At 40.6% G+C, this 18,889-nt stretch overlaps 1 protein-coding gene across 1 annotated transcript; it reads right to left on the minus strand.

Moving 5' to 3' along the window:
• Nucleotides 1-4,863: 4,863 nt before the first annotated feature.
• Nucleotides 4,864-18,672, minus strand: tnnt2a (troponin T type 2a (cardiac)). The gene is made up of 14 exons (XM_036533121.1): nucleotides 18,607-18,672; nucleotides 17,957-18,002; nucleotides 17,700-17,710; nucleotides 12,862-12,924; nucleotides 12,262-12,291; nucleotides 11,893-11,914; nucleotides 11,710-11,773; nucleotides 11,064-11,180; nucleotides 10,733-10,810; nucleotides 10,262-10,369; nucleotides 9,727-9,836; nucleotides 9,307-9,397; nucleotides 7,836-7,876; nucleotides 4,864-5,062 (listed from the first exon to the last, which is right to left on the minus strand). The coding sequence occupies exons 2-14, from the start codon at nucleotides 17,986-17,988 to the stop codon at nucleotides 5,029-5,031; spliced, it is 801 nt and encodes a 266-aa protein (XP_036389014.1). The 5' UTR covers nucleotides 17,989-18,002; nucleotides 18,607-18,672; the 3' UTR covers nucleotides 4,864-5,028.
• Between the last annotated feature and the right edge of the window lie 217 nt (nucleotides 18,673-18,889).

Genomic DNA, 18,889 nt, shown 5'->3' on the forward strand with positions numbered 1-18,889 from the left:
GTTATGGGAGAGTGACAGTGTAACTGAACCCTTGCACCTTTTTTCAAGCTATTTCTCTACAGCAAGAAGGTCTACTGCCAGAATGCATGTGTTTTCATGTCACTTTTGTGCCTAAAAATCATTATTATAAAACATTATTTATACAGCTGGATATGGAAATTATTTTTGTTTAGTTGTTTGGTTGGATTAGTGTTAACATTCGTGTTCACAGGGAGCTGTAGGAGAGCCTCTTGGACTGTGGTTTGCAACAATGCTGTACTGAAATGCTTCAGAACCTCAGATTTATGGAAATGTATATATTGTTTGTGCTTTATGACAGTTTTTATTGATGAAATAAAGATGGATTCTTTTAAATGTGCTTGGAATTATTATTTAAGGGAACACATATCTTATAATTAAAATGTGGGAATCTTGAGAAGTCTGTTGTTATTACTTTTAGTTGTGCTATTGTACCTCTAAACAGACAGTACCAGTGAAACATTTGGACACACTCATAGAATTTTTTCTAATTTTACTATTTTCCACATTTTTGAATAATAGTAAAGGCATGAAATAAAATAATAGAAATGGAATTATGCAGTGACCAAAAAAGTGTTAAACACTGCAAAACTATCTTATATTTTTAGATTCTTCAAAGTAGCCAAAAAATTACAACTTTTTTGAAAAAAATTCATACATTCATACATCAACTTCACCATTTATATTTGTCTAAGAAACAAATTTCAAGCATTTAAGCACAAGTTTTGAAATTAAAATGTCTTTGAATACACGTTTTACATTATCGTAATCAGGTGCATCCAAACTTTTGACTGGTACTGTACATAATGCCACAATGTTATTTATTTATTTTAATTAGCTTAATTCCATATGTCTGTTAGGATTAGTTTTAAAAAACATTCATTTGAAAAGAGAGGTGTGGTTAATGAAATTGTACTCGTACTAGTACCAGCATATGTGATCCAAATTCATTTGGATTTCATTTGTGGCATTTTTTGTTAATGTGAGCATGACAAGGAGATATTGGTTGACCTTGTTTTAACCATGTAATTAATATTAGGCTTGCTGTAGGAGAATGCAACTTGGTAGGAATGTAAGAAATGTGTCATTTGTGGCATTTACACACCATTGAAATGGCTGAACTTCCAATTAAATCCTGATTTAAAAACTGTCATATCAGCCATGTGCAAACTTGCATGAATTAAACATTTTAGGTCAGAAACCATCCTCCATGCAATCCAAGGAACCACCTCACTTTAGCAAGCCGAGAATAAAATGGTGAATCCATGTTGGTATATTTTTAAATCATTCCTTATTGTTTTGTATCCTTTTTTAGCAGTATGTAGGTTTTGGCTTGTTAATAACAAGAAGCAATATTTATTTTCTCATTCTCTTTTTAAAAAAAATTTGTGTAGCTTGCAATGTAGCTCTCTGAAAGATAAATTCTCACTGCAAAACAACACCTTCTGTAAGGATGTATAATTTTACCAAATACTGAAATGTCTTGTGATGTAGAAACTTTTATTCTGAAATGTATGGGTACATGCAGCTTTAAATGCAAAGCTAGCAATGGATTTTAGGTTGTAAAATTATAAATCAATTTGAGGGCTAGGTGCTGTCTTTAAACTCTGCTTTATGCACATTCCCAATGCTGTCTTTACAAAATGTAATGCCCTTTATGTAAAAATTCTTAATCGTTAAAGTCCATGACATCTAGATTAATGTAATGAAAACAGCTGCCACAGCTAGAAAATTTGCCCTACCTGAATGTTATATATATGCTTTCACTTTTATGCACCAGTATTTGCAAGGCGTTATTTTGACAGACGCAAAATGACGCAATACAGAAAGCACTGATACAAGCTTGTGCATGAGTCTGACAGAGAAACAACTGTTGTGAAAATGGACCTTCATCTTTCTTGAAAATGATAATCCTCACTTGACAGTAACTGAAGTGATTAAGGAACCGGTGATGATCAGCTGTATGTCTGATACTCGAGCTGTGTGCAGTTCTAGCTGCTCTTTGCGCCGGGTTTGCGCCAGATGGATCCGTGAAGAGGAAAATGACAGGTTCCCACACTCCACTGTTGCTCCTTGCCGCTATGAGTCACCTGGTTTTTCAGTGTGCTCGGTTACGAGCCGGGGAATGTGGGCGTAGCCCTCGGTGGTTTTCCAGCAGGGTTTAATGAAGCGCAGAGAAAAAGCCTCACTTTTGTTTGAAGAAGACTTGAGCGGTTCCCTGAGCTGCTTGCACCGGGCATGTTCGGAATAGCACGATGTGCACCAGGCGCAAGGCGTGGCCAAAGCCCGCCCTATCAAGAAATTGATAGCTGTGTTACACAAATTAGAAGTAGTTTGTTAACAATGGAGATATTGTGAATCTAATGGGATTAGCCATTTAGCGGTGATATAAAATACTGTCAGTTTCTAGAACCCTTCAGAACCTGCAGAATCCTGCAGTCTGGTACAGTGGGAAAAAGCAGAGGAGAGATGAAAAGGTGGTTTTATTGTACTTTTACATTCAGCATTTTATCATTTAGTCACATTTAGTCATTTATCAGATGTTATCCAGGGTGACTTACAAAAATTCATACAGGAAGGTTAGGTGAAGTGCAGAGCCTATGATAAATCAAGTGTCACAGTCTGATTGTAGGAGCCATTACATAATGTCATATTCTGTTAAGTTCAATAGCAGATGCAAGGGGGAAGTTTGATGATATAAAAAATGTGTTTGAGGGTACAGCATGAATGAGTTCAGTGCTTTCAGCCTGTGGGCACTTTGGCCCTGTATTTGTCATACATAAAAGGCAGTTCACTATGCAACTTTCAGAAGCGTTGTTGATGGGAAGTGTAGTGCACACATCTGCAGCGGTGCACTACACTTCCCATCAGCGCTGGTGCTGTGCTGACCTCTCAGACATGTAAGCCAATATCGCCTTGCCTTGCACAACAGTGATACCAAACACCAGCGTGCAACAGCGTTCATTGTGTTTCATGCGATGACTTCATGCCTCTTTGCAGCTTGGCACTTCTTTGTGTCACCTCAGGGCTTTTCTTTGGCTCTTTTCCTGTGCCTTCGTGTAGCGTGTGAAAGCATGTCCATAGTGAATCTTCCAGTCTCCTTCGTACTCTGTACTCTGGCTGTATTAATATTCTTATTTCTCATTTCTTTGTTTCTTCAGTCAGCATGTCAGCCCTCTGACAATGTTATTTTTCATACCTGGAAATGTCTGTTGGGCATCTTCTAAATTACTTAAATAAATAAATAGATAAATAAATAAGCCACATCATATTGTTTAAAGACTCATTTTGTCTATACTCATCTCTAAGTTTGATGAAGAATATTGCTTTATTCTTGGGAAGTAAGTCACTGTAATTTGCAAGCATTTCTATAGCTGAGTCAAAACTGTTGCTTATAGTATAGCATTGTCTTCACTTGTAATGAAATTTAGATTCCTGGCAAGCTTACTCTTGTAAGGGTGCACAGTAATACACAAGCAACAAAAGCACTGAGCTATTCTTAATGTGTACGTGTGTGGCTGTATTGACACAGCCACTTTTTAATTGGCATGGACATTATGTAGGCGTGAGCAACCACAAGTTGGTTGTTGACAGTGGGCTGATTCTTTACGCTATTCATTTTTCAACATCATGTAATTACTATACGGGAGCTCTTGCATAAATCCACACACACACACACACACACACACACACACACACACACACACACACACACACACACACACACACATACCACACACATACTCTATTTCTTATTTTCTTATTTCTGTCAGTAGGTTTTCAACAAAGCCCTTGTCTGAGCTTGTTGGCCAGCCTGGATGGCTCAAATACAAACTCCATCATGAAAAGACGTTTTGGGTCTGCACGTTATAGAAACACTATGCCAAAATTGCAGTGATCTTGATTATGTTAAAAGCACACTATCTGGCAGTGTCTCATCCATTTCCCCTCTGACTCAAAACTGCAGAAGACATTACATAATTAAAATGCCATTGCCATGTTTGGTCGTTCACAAAAGTTCACGTAGTTCACAGAATTATAGCAAGAATAATCTATTGTGTGGCAAGACAACTGGCTCTCCTTTAAAATTTATTTTGGTCACATTCCAGTTGTTTGTTCTTCTGCTCCTCTTTGTGAATAACGTTGCTGAGGGGTTGCACAACATCTACTGCCAATCTGTGATCAAATAATTTATGGGATTTCCTAGTTCATCATTTTGTGCTGTAGGTGCCTGGTGTTTTTTTAGTAAACCCCAGACCATAGTTAATATTGGCCTTGAGTAAGCCAGCCAGTTTTTGTTGTCCTAGTTCTGCGACTACTTCTCTACCATGTTCTCAGTTTGCAAAACATGACGGTCTGGCAGACTGGCAGTCTGTGTTTGGAGGGTAAGCATCATCCTGATAGCAGAAGAAGAAAACAAATATCAACCAAGCGTGAACCGTAGCTTGTCATATGTTTGAAGTTTTGTGGGCTCTGCTGGTGTACTGCACCAAAGATGTATCCATCCCGCAGGTCTTAGCCAGCTGAGATGAAACACTGCACCAGAATAACTGCTGCAATGTTATGGAAATGTTAGAGTGTTATATGTAAGCTTGGTGGGATATTTTATATGTAAGCAGGATACAGTGGGCATGAGTGATTGTACTCGCGCTAAGATGCTTGCAAGGTGCATTATTTTCAATTATGTAGAAAAAATGAAAATATAAAAGACAACTTATGTTATGCTTTCAGACATTTCTCGATAGATATAGGCTGTGTCAGCATTCTGTCAGAAATAACCCAGAAAAAAAATTCTTTTGAAGATGTATTTTTGAAGATGTACATTACACAGAAACTTAGGGGCGAATCCATAAAATGACACAACTTGGAGATATCAGGCTAAACATAGTACATTTTCCAAAAGCTATTACTGTTAGGGTACTGAGGAGCAAGTACAGTGCATACATCTGAAGGAATCTCTCAGCTTGCTGGTCATAACAGTCACTGATGGGCCATGTCCTTGAAAGGCATCTACTTCCTCAAGCCTCTCTTCGTTCTTTTGGAGCTAGACAGAAAGAAAGATGGGATAATTTTCTTATATTTTAGAATCACATGTAAATAAAATTTAGCAATACTTTAAAGATCAAAGCAACACAAATGATATAGTCAATAAGTAATAATGAAGTCTGCATGCCAATTCAGTGTGTGACTGCAAAGTGCTTTGGGTTTAACTTTGAGTGATGCATTTACACAAAGGTTACAAACTTTGTATTCCTGCACAAAGGATTGTGTCAACTGATTTCAGTGTCAACTGAACTCAAACTCGGGATCAAAGTATATTGCGGTTATATTGAATCTGAACATTTTGCTTGGTGCTCTAAGACTTTTCTTTATCCAAATATTGATCATATGAAATGAATGGAAAATACAACACCCCCTGTCTCCGGAGAACACAGGCCTGCAAGTTAGATGCGTGTTTTCCTTTGTTCCATTGGCCGTAATTTACCGACAGCCATGCTCAATGGAAAAATCACAAAGGCCAACCAGCCTGGTGCCACCTGATGTGCTGCGCCACTGGCTTCACATGTTTCCAACGGAGCCTTTCACTTTGATGGGCGTGACAGCTGGCCCAGCTGGTGGTGCGTGCCCTGTCGCTTGCTCTTTGTCAATTTAAATTTTGTTTTAATCCCCTGAACCGTGCCAAGGAATTATACACAGTGCTTAATGCCCACCGGCATTGGAAGGAATGCGCAACACTAGGCCGGGAACAGTGCGCTTGGATCCCGGAGGAAGGGGAGGGGGGGTGTAGGGGCAGGGCTAAATGAGAGAAAAAGATGATAATGGTCATTATGGTGATTATGTCCTCTGGCCTGTTATTGCTTTCCAGTATGACATATTTCATGGATTCACTTGGTTCTACACCAGAAGAACAATGGGTTGGTGCATTGGGGGATGAGCAGTACAGTGCTGTGGAGTGAGTCACTTTTGCTGAACACTGAACAACACCTCACCCCCAAGGAACTGCAAATAAAATACAATTAATGGGGATCAAACAGGCGTCTGTGGTGGAATCCTTCCGTGCGATGAGCTGATGGCCGCAGTCCATGTGACAATGGACACATGGATGGACACATCAGCCAACTGGCTTTTCCAAATGCAGCATGGTGAGTATATGAGTTCAGAACATTTGTCAGTTCTGCCTCCAACCACTTCAGGAGTGACCTGCCCACACCAGAAAGTGGCAGATGCCCAGGAAATGAGGTAAGTGTTCCCTCATCAGTAGGACCATTGAAGGGGTCTGGGCATCAAGAGCTATTCAGTTAACCCTCACTATTTTTGGGAGGTACGCTCTAGAGATCCCCTGTGAACACTGTACTGAGAAAATAATTGACTTTCATGTAAATATTTGTTCCTGACACACAAGAACCACGTATTTAGTATTCGGTTAAAAAAAAAAATCCTATGACAATATGTTTGTTTATGTAGTAATGACAAAAAAAAATCAATAAATCAATGAATATGGGAGTGTGGTTTGCCACAGTGCTCTAAGACCTTTAAACAGTTTAAAAATGGGACCAGGAAGTGCTGCATGGCACCCAAATTCAAAACCACCAATCACAAATCTCTGAATGTGAGGGTCTCCTGTGCTCCCTCCAAACACACCAAGGGAAACAACACAGCACTGGAAGAAGCCGTTTGTGGCACCTTCTGCAAAATCGCTAATCCTGCGTTATCAAAATGCTTATCATCTAAACTTGCACCACATCATTCCATTTGTAGAAAACAATGGCACACCCATTGCATGGGATTATTGTAAAAGATCTGTAAAGAAGAGACGAACACATAAATACTCCAAAGGGAAATGAGCATCTGGGATTACAAGTATATGATTTTGGGGGAAAAACTGACATAATTAGAGGACATATTGTGCCTTAAAGTGAATAAAGTAAGAACAAAGCAATAAAAAGGATATTGGTGAGACAGGGCAGGGACAAATCCACAGAGGGCAGGCTGCAACAGGTGGTGTCTGGAGGTATAATGCTTGTTTAGGGATACTCGTTAAAAGCGATCGCTTCATCCGTCCGGTGTATTACAAGCAATGACCTCACGCGAAGATCACTGGGGCCGTGTCTGCAGCTGTTGGGCTGTCACTGTATCCCCAGGAACTGCCCGCAAGCGTGCGCAGCGGGGGGGGGGGGGGGGGGTCCAAATTACAGCCTTCTGAGACATTTTTATTTAACTCGCCCTTTTGTTTTCTAAAGGGCCTCACTCATTCGCGTATGCGCCTGCTTTGAAGGTCAGTCCACAGCTGCCAGCCGGAACAGCATCGACCCCGTTCAGGCTGGCTGACGAGGAGAAAGTTATGAGTGGTTCCGATACTCACTCAAACCCGGGGTAAGCTGTCGCAGTGGCAGGGTCTTAGCTAGATTTGTGTGGGTTTAGCGCTCTGAGGTAAGTGGGCTGAGCAGAATCTTTTCCAATTAAAAAGACATGTATGAAAACATACAGACCAAATCCTGTCTCGAAGGTTATCTGAGAGGCAATGTCTGTTTTATACAGCTGTTGCTTTAAGGTGTTGGCCATTTTCATATATTTTGCTTAGCTCCTCCACCAGCTCTAGGGGAGTCACAGACTTGCCACCCCAATGGCATGTGGTCTGTTGTTATGACTGACACGCAGTGGGCAGACACTCCCATTTTGCCCATATAACACTGCCAGTGAGCAACATTCATTCTGATTGCATGTTGGCTTATGGTTGTTTTTTAGCAACATAAAATGACCAATGGTTTGGGTGGGATGAGTCACAGACAGTGTCTGGAGATTCGAAGAAAACTTACGTCTTCTGATGGTCGCTCACACGGTTCCTCAGGACATTAATCTGAAAAGAAGAAGTATAAGCACAATGACATCTTGGCTATGATGAAGAAATTCTGTTAAGACTCCCCTTTCTTCTCTTCTCTTTGAGTGCCAAAACATTCATGGAGCTCATAACCAGGGTGTGGTATCTTATTATTTTCATGGGACTTGTAGATTTCTAATGAGCATGTCAGTGCAAGATCAACTGTGACATTCAGGTATTTTTTGTCTGCGGTTGTCCAGTCATGTTCCCTTACTCTAGTCCAGCAGGTTTCCCTCCCCTCTCCCTGGTTCAGTTAATTGCCACCTTAAATTGAAGTAACTCAGCCACTCCCCTCAGCTCTGAGATTGTCAATTAAAGACGGCTGGAAATACTATTGGACTGTAGCCATCGATAGGAGGCTCCTGTTTTAAACACATAACTGAACACAGTTCTTCAAGCTCGGCTGTGCATTCGCTTTTAGCCCGGGCGAAACTGCTGGGCGCATCTCCAAAAACCTCACCCAACATTACAGAACACTTGGCGTCAAGATGAAAGGGACAGCACACAGATGTTTAGCGTTGGCAGTGTCGCCGGCTTTGTTTGGGCACGACCGCCACGCCAGCAGGGACACCGATACCAACGCTGTTGAGCTGCTTTATTACACTGCTGTATACCGTAAATCATGTGGGATTAGGGCACTAGAGCAGAATTGCAAGCTGGGAGAGTCATCTGAGGTGGGAGAAATGCTGTCTAATCCAGAGCTTTGCTTCATTAAAGTCAGTGGCCTTGACATGCATTTGCAGCATTGTAATTAGAAGATTAAACACAGTGGGGGTGTCACATTACCTGTGCCCCATTCATAGCGGTGAAGTGAAGGAGCGGTGATTGCTCCATTGTAGTGGGCCAGGATACTAGTATTACTGTTTTTAAAAAGGCGGTTTCATTGTGAACGAAATCAAAAAGTAAGTAGAAACCAGAAACTGACGTGCCTCTTGTTTCGACTCTCTCCGTATTGTTGCTTGACGCATCAATAGTTTTCTTTACACAAATGCTTCCTCTTTATTAAATGTGACTCTTCCAAGTAGTTGAAAATCAATACTGTGAAATACTGTACTGTAATACTCTACTGTCAATAAATGCACAAAATAAACTCTCACTAGCATCTCAGTGTGTAAGTTTAAAACAGGGGTGCATAAACCAGAACAAGTTCAGCACCCTCATTGACAAAATATTCACACTCAATGTCTTAGTGTGGGGCTTTAATGAATGTCATTACTGAAATAAGTATATTGGGAAATGTCCTGTGTTGATGGCTCATTTCCTTCTTGCATAGCTTGTATGATGAGACATTTTGTTTTGTAACATGTAGTGGGGCTGCTGGTGAGTCTTGGCATCTTCTCCTGCTCTCTGTGCCAGATGTGTGGGGGAACCACATGGTTACCATGGTGACCGACTGCGCATTCTCTTACTTCGTATTTCTGCCGCTGGAACTTGTACTGCAGTTCGAACTTCTCGGCCTCAAGCTGGTGCATCCACTTCCACAGCTCCTTGGCCTTGTCTCTGCAAGGATCAAGAGGTGCACTGTGGTCCGCAGTTATGATCTACAGAGGCTGAAGCAGCCATAGATATTGTCCAAAATGGTCCCACTCGATAAAGGTAACTCATAAAGCTGGAACATTACTGAGCCACATTGGGCATATAGGACCGGGTAGGTTCAGAATACTGAATGTCCTGCATCCTGAGTTTAAAACATCACATGTATTCCTTCAGTGTATACCATTTCAGGGTGAAGGTTAGAACTGACAGTTCCATGCAAATGAAATAGAACTGTCTATGAAATGTCTATATCTACTGTAACCCCCCGGTGAGAGTGGCGAGCCTGGCCTCACCTGAGCTTGTCTTCACTCATGTTGTCGATTTCGAGAGGTTTACGGCGGTCACTGAGGATCTTCTTCTTCTTCTCACGTTCGGTCTGTTTCTTGCCGCTCCGCCTCTCTGTCTGCAAGATCAGACCAGGCTTCATTAGGGAATTGCTTTACAGCAGTGGTCTTCAATAAACTTGTGCCATAAGCGTAAGTATTTCAAATGCAACAAATTCCCATTTCCATTAGCTAGCTGACTACATTAGCAATGACCATTTATTTATTTAACAGCTAGCTACTCAAGTACAGTATTTGAAGTGAATATCCTTGTTTTCTCTTGAGCTTTACATTTTCTTGGGTGCATTTGCTACAGAGCTTGCCAGTAAGCAATTATGCCAGGGAAAATTGCAATAGACCACTCTATATGTACACGTGACCAAATGTTTATCACATTTAATGTTTTAGGAGTTAGAAAATAGCAGCCTGAAGAGTCTTCTGTAAGAACATTTTTCTGCACAGCTGTGGGCTTTCCATACAGTTTCGTGAGAACTGTGCTCCTCACCTTCTGCATGTATCCTCCAAAATGCAAGCTGGTGAGGGTCTTCTTCTTCTTTGCGTCATCTTCAGCTTTCTTCTTTGCCTCCTCCTCCTCCTTCCTTGCTTTCTCTTCCTGTGAATAAGAGCATGAAAAAACCTCTTGTGAATTTTGTGATTCACATTCTGCTTTTCAGCCTGAAGCCAAGGTGTAAAGGCATGTCATGGAAAATCATTTCCCTGGTCTGGGAGTGTTGTTAGCCTGGTCTGACACTGTTGCTTATTCAGCTTGAAACAGATACACTTCTATTGTGCTCGAGGTCACTCTGGATAAGAGTGTCTGCTAAATGAATGCAATGTAATGTAATGTACTGTAAGATTCAAGGAGCCATTTTGGTATACCACCACTAAGGGGTTTTGCTAACTTAGGGCTAAGCAGGACTGGCTTAGCTGATCAGACATTGTTGAAGGATGGTGTAACATTAGGGGAATGACTCACCTCCACCCGTTTCTGTCGCTCCTTCTCTCTCTCGCTGCGGATCCTGTGCTGTTCAGCCCGTTCAGATCTGCGTTTTTCCTAGAATGACATTAGGAAAGAGTCCTCACCAAAGGAGGAAAACCCTCTGTTTTGCATTCATTCAAAATGCCTCATTTTACAACATAATTTTCAGTCTTTTGACAGCTTAACTATCAATGACATATTTCAAATTAAAGTCACATTATGACATGCTGTCAGTGTTTTGTCAAACCGAAGGCACTTGAGCAACTATGGCCAGATGGCATTAGCATGGAGAGACAGCATTGGGAGGTGCAGGAGACAGGTGACTCACGATTCGGTCTTTGAGGCTAATGAGCTCCTCCTCCTCCTTCTTGCGGTTCTCGAAGTGGGCCTCGATCAGGGTCTGGAGCTCGTTCAGGTCTTTCTCCATGCGCTTGCGGTGGATGTCCTGGCGAGGAACGGAGAACCATATTGTATCAAAGTTACTTTCAATGAGAATATGTGAAGCACCTGGGCCGAAAACAGAACCACATAAAGGAAAAGAAGGAGGAGAAATAGTTCTACTCCCCTGATGAACAGCATTTTGATTTTATTGAGGTTTTGGGCCATTATTCAGCTAGTTGTTTCACAGAGAGGGAATAAAATGTTAATTCACACATGAAAACCGGTGACCTCCCTTGTATCATGTGCGTTGTGCACAAGACAAAAATACATTAGAAGGTAATTATAAATGCTATACATGATAAATCTTCATGAGAAGTCCATCATTGATTCAATCTAACAGAACAGAATAATCAGAGTACTGCAAATGTCAGGAAGTATGGCAGAGAAGAGATCCTGAATTGTTTCTGCAACTTCATATTCCTGTAAATTTTTGCAGTTCCCTCTACAACAATACAATATCTTCCCCATCATCACACCATGGGTTACTCGCTAAGGCATTTATACACACTGGAAAAATACTCAGATATACTCACATCAAAATCAACTTTCTCTCCATCTGGGATCTTGGGAGGCACCAGATTGGGGAGCAAAAATGGCCTGCAAGAAGCATCCAGATTATTCCACTATAACATATTTTATACTACAGTACAGTGCTGCTGTAAACGATTTTTTATTACCCTCCACAGCAGAGGGGCTCATTTCCCTCGTATACTTACTTTGGCTTGGGTTTTGCCTCTTCTGTTGTTCCAGGGAAAGGACAGAAAGAAGACATTCAATTCATCAAAGAAAAGATGATGAAACATTGCGTGGATCCATACTATTCTCTTATGTCACAGACAGGTTTTATGTGGAGGGTGTGGAGGCTTAATGTAAACTTTAACAACCGATAGTAAACGTAACAACTCTTCACAGTATAGAAAGTGTGGCTGTAAATCTACCAACATCATTGTCATCATCATGACTCTAGTGTTAATGAGAACTGTAACACTTCATTTGTCTGTAGGTTACTCCCCTCCATTGTAATTGAACACCAGTTATAGCTTGTTTTTCACAGTGCAATGTCACACTGCGAGGCTGTCGTTTACCTTCTCCTTCTTCGAGCTCCTCAGCTGCATCTGGAAAAAAAGGAGACTGTCACTGGAATGTTAATGATGCACAGCTATAATGGTATTGCGGTGAGCCTCAGATACTGGGCCCAGACACTAAAATAAAATGCTGATAAGACAAGAGAGGGCCAGAGGGGAAGTGTTTCTGATTGAAGGCAGACTCCTGTCTCGTGGTGTTTACCAAAGAAGGGCTGAGAATCCGAGGAATCTCTATGGTTACGTGACTGCGAGCCGAAAATACGTTCCTTACACTTTTTTCATACTGTTTCTCCTCTCCCAGCATGTCGGGGCAGCGGTGTCTGTCAAAAATGACGGATAGGTGTTTGGAACAGTCAGGTGTTTCACACAATGGGTCAGACCTGCACTGTGGTCACCACTGCAATGACCTTTGAACTCTCCAATGGGTGGAGCATGAATATTTAACGCAGGGGGAGAAACAATTTTACAATTTACCTGCCCAGTAGGACTACAACAGACAACTCTGGGCTGTCGTATGATAAAATCATTTTAATCATTTTAATCTGACACCTCTCTGTTAGTGTGCTCAGAAAGAGGATGAATCTGGCAGTGTTAGCTAACCTTGCTCCTGAGTGGTGTCCTTCTCCTCTTCCTCATTCTCTTCTTCTGCCTCATCCTGGACCTCTACAAGACACTTACTGCGTCAGTCATGCGATTCCTGTTATGAGTAAAGTCTTAAAATCCCCATTTGCTCTGAAGGGAAGATACGGGCATGAACTGGGTTCTAATACTGACAGGGTTCAACATGAAAGCCTTTAGCAAGTTGTATTGAGTAAGACAACTGAATAAGAGGTGGGTTTGTCTGCTAGCCAGGTTAATCTGCTAACCTGCTTTGTATTTATTTGTTTCCACACTGAAGTCACAGTGCTAGAACAAATACAAATCTGCAAGCATCAGCTGATCAAAAGTCTTTCTCGCTATTCAAATATAACACTAATTCTTACTTCACTTAAGGTTTCTACACCTTTGACATTTAACTACAACTGCTGAGGGAAATATATTATTTGGGGGCTTTGTAAAATGTTCAGACTGATGAGAAAAAGGAAAAAGCTACAGATTTTTTTTTTGTAGGTACACCATGGATTTCTACAGCCTTGTTTTAAGAGCCATTAACCACTCCATGACATAGTGTATGTAGTATACACTCACAGTGTATACAGCCATACATTTTCATATTCTCATTTCATATTTTACACATTCATTTTCCACTAAAATGTTTGCAAGTCATTTATATCTGGTAGGTATACCTTTAACAGAATCCAGCTATGACATCCCTAATTTCTCTTTGTCTCTCTCTGGGGCCATGTTCTCAAAGTATTTGATCTGTTTTTAAATGATTATTATTAACTCAATAGGTTCAAATTTACTTTAGCTGACTCATAAAAAAGTCCCATGAAATATCTGGAATATATTCACTTCCTTTTTGCGTTTATTGGTTATATCAGTTGTTAAAAAACAAACAAAAAAAAGATTTGAATCAGTGCCTTATTCTTTCATTAAGCCTGACTTACATGTTGGGCTCTGCTGACATTGTTATATATTATTGTTGGTATTAGCTTTTGACTGATTTAAAAGTGTTTGCTTTCCGTAACAAGCCAAGTATCTGCCTATCGGCATGCATTTTAAGGGCTGAGATTAGGTGTGGTCATCCCGGATGACTCACCCTTCCTGGAACAACAACCGCCCTTGAATTTCAGCAGGTGTACCTCTGCCAGCTTTTAACTACAGTGAGATGACAGGACACAGTGCGTCGGGCTCCAGCGGTCTCTTTAGATACTGAGATGTTTTTAGATCTGTCCGGATTAGATGTATAACGTGACAGCTGGCACTGTGGGAAACAGCAGGGCCTTCCATTTGTGCCTGTACGTGAGTGTACCTTTGTCAGGCAGGTGAAGAACTGAAGAAACAGCTGTGGGTAAAGCAATTAGTCATCATTGCTTGCTTATTTATGAAAAATGAGGGCCCTTGTTATCTCTGATTATCATTTGAGGAAATGGAAAGGAAAAACACTAGCATATGGGCAGGCACTGTGTGAGAAGCATTGCAGATTAGCAGTGAAGCGCGTTATAATGTCACAGTGATGCGGACATGCGAAGGCAAGCAGTACTACCTTCCTCCACCTCCTCCTCCTCCTCCTCCACCTCCTCTACCTGCGCCTCCTCCACCTCCTCCTCCACCTCTGCCACCTCCTCTGCACAAAGCAAGAGCGCACAGTTAGGCGGCATGTCATTCACAAGCCAGGCGCCAGGAGTCAGCGAGCTTCACACGCAGACGCCAAAGCAGGACACAGAGCAATATACTGAATTCACTACGCGCTGTAATTCAGTATAATTGAATTGCACCTGCTTTCCACTTCTCTGGTTGGCAGATGACATTTGAAATCTTGGCATAGATTATTAATGTATTTGTCAGAATTGTGGAAGCAGCTAATACTGTAGAAAATACTTTAGGATTTTAAGATATATGTATTAAAAAATTACATCATCCAACATGCTTTCTGTACGCTGCTGTAGTTACAAGTTGTGTCAGGCTTTTTATTTCATGATGTATTATAACCATAAACTTAACTATATCTCTCATTTTTGTTTTTGATTTTGTCCTTGATGCTTGTTGTTGGGCATGGTAATGTGTCTTATCAAGTGTCTATTTATCTAAAGCACCTGATCACTCCTTAAAGATGTCCCATACCTCTACAGTTTCCATGTGTCACCTATTCAGCATATCAAAAAAATGGGAATTGGGAATTTTTATATCTATGTAGCTATGAGCTTTAGCTAGCCAAGTAGCCATGAGGTGATTGCTGATTTGAGTAAGTACCTATAATTACTTAAAAAACCATACTGATATCTAGTACTACTAGTCAAGAAAGTCTAATAATTGAGTCACGAAGCATGAAATGAGAGTAACAGTGATGCAGACAGTAGGGATATCGCACTTCATCATGCCTTTAAGAGCCTGTTGACATTGCTTACAAAAACACTGGATTTGTAACATTGAGAGAATCCTGCTATCAGCTGCAGGTTTGGCTGTTTGACAAACCTGTCTATCAGCCTCAACCAACAGTAGGAATTTACCATATCATTCCAGACTATATGATGTGTGTGATGTGCTGTATTGTGCATTAACTGATTGTTGAACGTCCCTATGTCTCTGATTGTTTTGTAAGTTTGGAGTTTGACATACCACAAATGTATAACTGTATGTCTTACTCGTTCAGCAGTAAAAACAATTGCAATCAGGGATTTTGCCAGTGTGAAAATACAAAATGATGACTGTGGATGCTGTCATTCCCACATCATTCAGAGCTCGTGTTTGCCTTACGTGTGTGTGATTGTGTGTGTGTGCGTGCGAGAGACACTGTGTGGAGTGGGAGTTGACTGGGCTATGCTAGTGTTGACGCAAGATAAAAGTGAAGAGAATGACATCATGCTCTCAGACTCCCTCCAGTTTGAAAAGCTGTGACAGGATGACAGGTCGGGGCCTCATTATTTATTGCTTTTCTCCCTTTTTTCCAAAAACATTCAAAGAAATGAGGACACGTGAGCGCAATGCCCCTCTTGTGTCAAAAAGAAAAATGATATTTTTGTTAGCAGACAGACTGAGGTGGGAAACAGGTGTGGCGAAGCCATATGTGTCAAATCCCCTCAAGGAGCATTGTGGGTAGAAATAGATACAGAAATAAGCCTGTCCCATCGTCTGTGGTGAGTTAAAGGTCTGTTCTCAAGGGAGGTGCTCTGGAGTCATTTGAAGGGGCGCGGGCAGGGGAAGGGACAGCTGAGGACAGCTGCCACTCAGCGCCATCCCCAAACTTGTGTGCCCGAAATCTCCGTCATTCTCCCAGTGTCACAGCCAGCCAGAGTGCTGGAGCACTTCGCATTCCCGCGTCCCCACAGCCAACTGTGGGTTCTGCACGTGTCTGACATCGGCATTGGCTGACAGGATCGCAGTGCAAGAGAGGGAACAGCACACTGACAGAGGCTCGCCCATATCTTTCATGCTTTTTTTATATAGCATTAAGACTGTGGCTAGCACTACAAACACTACAGCTACTACAGCGTCCATAGTACTAATGTTCCATTCCTCCTGCCATAACAACTACTGTAAAGCTACTACTATCCCCCTTACTACTATATAACCTCTGCCACTACTACCATAACTACTACGACTGTTACTACTAATATGACTACTACTGTACAGTTACTGTCACTACTACTACTGTCTTACTACATCTACTTCTATCAACACTATTGTCTGACTAATACTACCGATACCACTGTAACCAATACCACCACCTGTGATACTCTACAGCTATAACTCCACCTACTGTTACTACTAATACCACTACTAATGTACAATTACTGCTACTGCTCTACTACTATTAGTACTGCTACTACTACTACTGCCACAACTATCACTACAACTACTGCCACAACTATCACTACAACTACTACTGCCACTACTAGTGTACAGCTACTTCAGCTACATAACTGCCATAACTGTAAAACATAATACGAACAGGGGTGTTTCCCAAGGATAAGGAATTGGCTTCATGACAAGGATATGCAGTTTTCACACGCTGCGACTGGAAGGAATGTTACATAGAACTGTATGCATCACATACCTTCTGCAACTTCCTCCTCTGCTCAGGGCAACACATGCACAGAGAGGGAAGTTTCCATTAGAGGTCAATCAATCAGTCACAGCCGACAAGCAAGCGAGCAGATTATGCATCGTCAACATTTGATTATACAAATGCAGCTAGACCTTTAAGCTTCTACTTTTGCATTCGATAGTTCAGAAGTCAGTTTCCAGCAGTCTGGTGGTAGCCAATGTGTGACTTTGGGTTGAAGCATTTCAACCCAAACAACATAATTGTCTCTAACGTCTAAGTTTTAAATGGGCCTTTTTGAAGGTAATTGGCATAATAGGATCTATACAGATATGCATGTGGTCCTTTGTAGTCTAATGATAACCACAAATATCACTGAGTTGTTGTTCAGCAACAACTTCTCACTGTTTGTAATTTCATTGATTGTAGCCACAAATATGCACCATTATTGAATACTTTGTACTTTGGACACAATTTTTATTGGCTGTTGGCAACATTGGCAACATTAAGGAATAATTAGCAGTGATTTTTACTTAAACTCTGATTTTACGGACTGTTTGTCTATAGCTGTGGTCAGTGTTCATTTCAGTACAGTGCAGTACAACAATAGATGATACATGGTTGGTATTGTCTTCTACAATGACATACCACCAAATGTTCTTCTGGTGCTCTCATACATTAGTCTCACTATCAATTTAACATGTACAGAATGCCTGAACATAAACTTTGTAACCCTGCTTTGTTTCCAAAATCAGTTAAATAGAGGATTGCCATCATTTATGTGACTTACCCTCTTGTTCCCTGAAATGAATGAAAATAAGAAATACAATTACTTACATATACAAATGAGATGAAATACATTTTGCCTCTTTTTAGCATTCTTTATATTTATTTTACTTTGATTAAATACATTATAAAGTACTTCTCTGATCTGAAACGTTTTGTGCCTGCTGTCCTGAAATTAAACTTTTACTATTTATTTTGTTCAGAATCAAATATCGGATTGCGGGAACAGGAACAATGGAAAGAAATGAAACTCTCACTTACTCGTACTCCTCAACTTCCTCGTTGTCTGACATGTTTAGATTTAGACCTGTGAAAAAGTTTGCAGCAAGCTAATTGATCATATCGTCTTAGGAACACATTTATTCATCAGTGTATTTGTATGTATCTATGATTCAGTTTCTATGTTTTGATCAAATTGCAGCATTCTAGTAATTCTGATTTTTTTTTACTGAAAATAAATTAAAAAATAAATAAAAAGTTTTTTGTGATATGAACATATTTAGATATTGTTTTTCTTTCCTTCGTATTTTATCTGTACATCATTAAAATATGAATAATACACTGCAAATACACATTTTCTTCATTTCATTCTCATTTAATGATTGTGTAATTAGTGGAACTAATTAGTTTAAGTAGTTTAAGTAGTTAGCTAAAAATCACTTAGTTTAAGTAATTTTTAGCTATCATTAACCATTTATTACTTTAATTACCAATTAGTTTAGTTAGTAATGAGTTTAATTTCATTCTAATTTATCCTGGATTATGATCCGGAAATTAACTCTCTCATTATCATCTTAGATTTAAGTTTTATAATTGCTTCATTGCTAATATAATTTGATATTAGTATTACTAAAAAATTGTGATACAAGGAAAAAAAATGTCCCACTCAGTATGATAATAATCCCACCTACCTGTGAAAGGTGCAGAAGGGGTGAGGAGAGACAACGGCACAGTCACCGGACTGTTTATTAAATCTCTCTTCCACACATTTCCCTCTTCATATCACATTTAAACACTGCCCACCGGTCACGTGACCAAGACCTGGATCAGATCTGGATGCCAGAGACAATGGAGAGTGAGGAGGCCCATTGGGGCTCCTACTGTATTTATTTTTAACCTAAGTGGTTGACTCTACAGCCTCTTGTTGGCACTCCCAAAAAAGGCCGGTTCTTTGTTTTGGCAAGGGAATGGGGG

The sequence above is a fragment of the Megalops cyprinoides genome, chromosome 7, assembly GCF_013368585.1.
Source record: "Megalops cyprinoides isolate fMegCyp1 chromosome 7, fMegCyp1.pri, whole genome shotgun sequence".
In the NCBI taxonomy this organism is placed as follows: domain Eukaryota; kingdom Metazoa; phylum Chordata; class Actinopteri; order Elopiformes; family Megalopidae; genus Megalops; species Megalops cyprinoides.

Excerpts from the sequence above, each read along its gene's own strand:
- tnnt2a (XM_036533121.1), bottom strand. The coding sequence starts at position 17,988 with ATGTCAGACAACGAGGAAGTTGAGGAGTACGA. Across the intron at positions 11,181-11,709 it reads GAGAGAAAGTTGATTTTGAT|GACATCCACCGCAAGCGCAT; the intron begins GTGAGTATATCT and ends GTTCCTCGCCAG. Across the intron at positions 5,063-7,835 it reads GTGAGCGACCATCAGAAGAC|CTCCAAAAGAACGAAGAGAG; the intron begins GTAAGTTTTCTT and ends CTTTCTGTCTAG.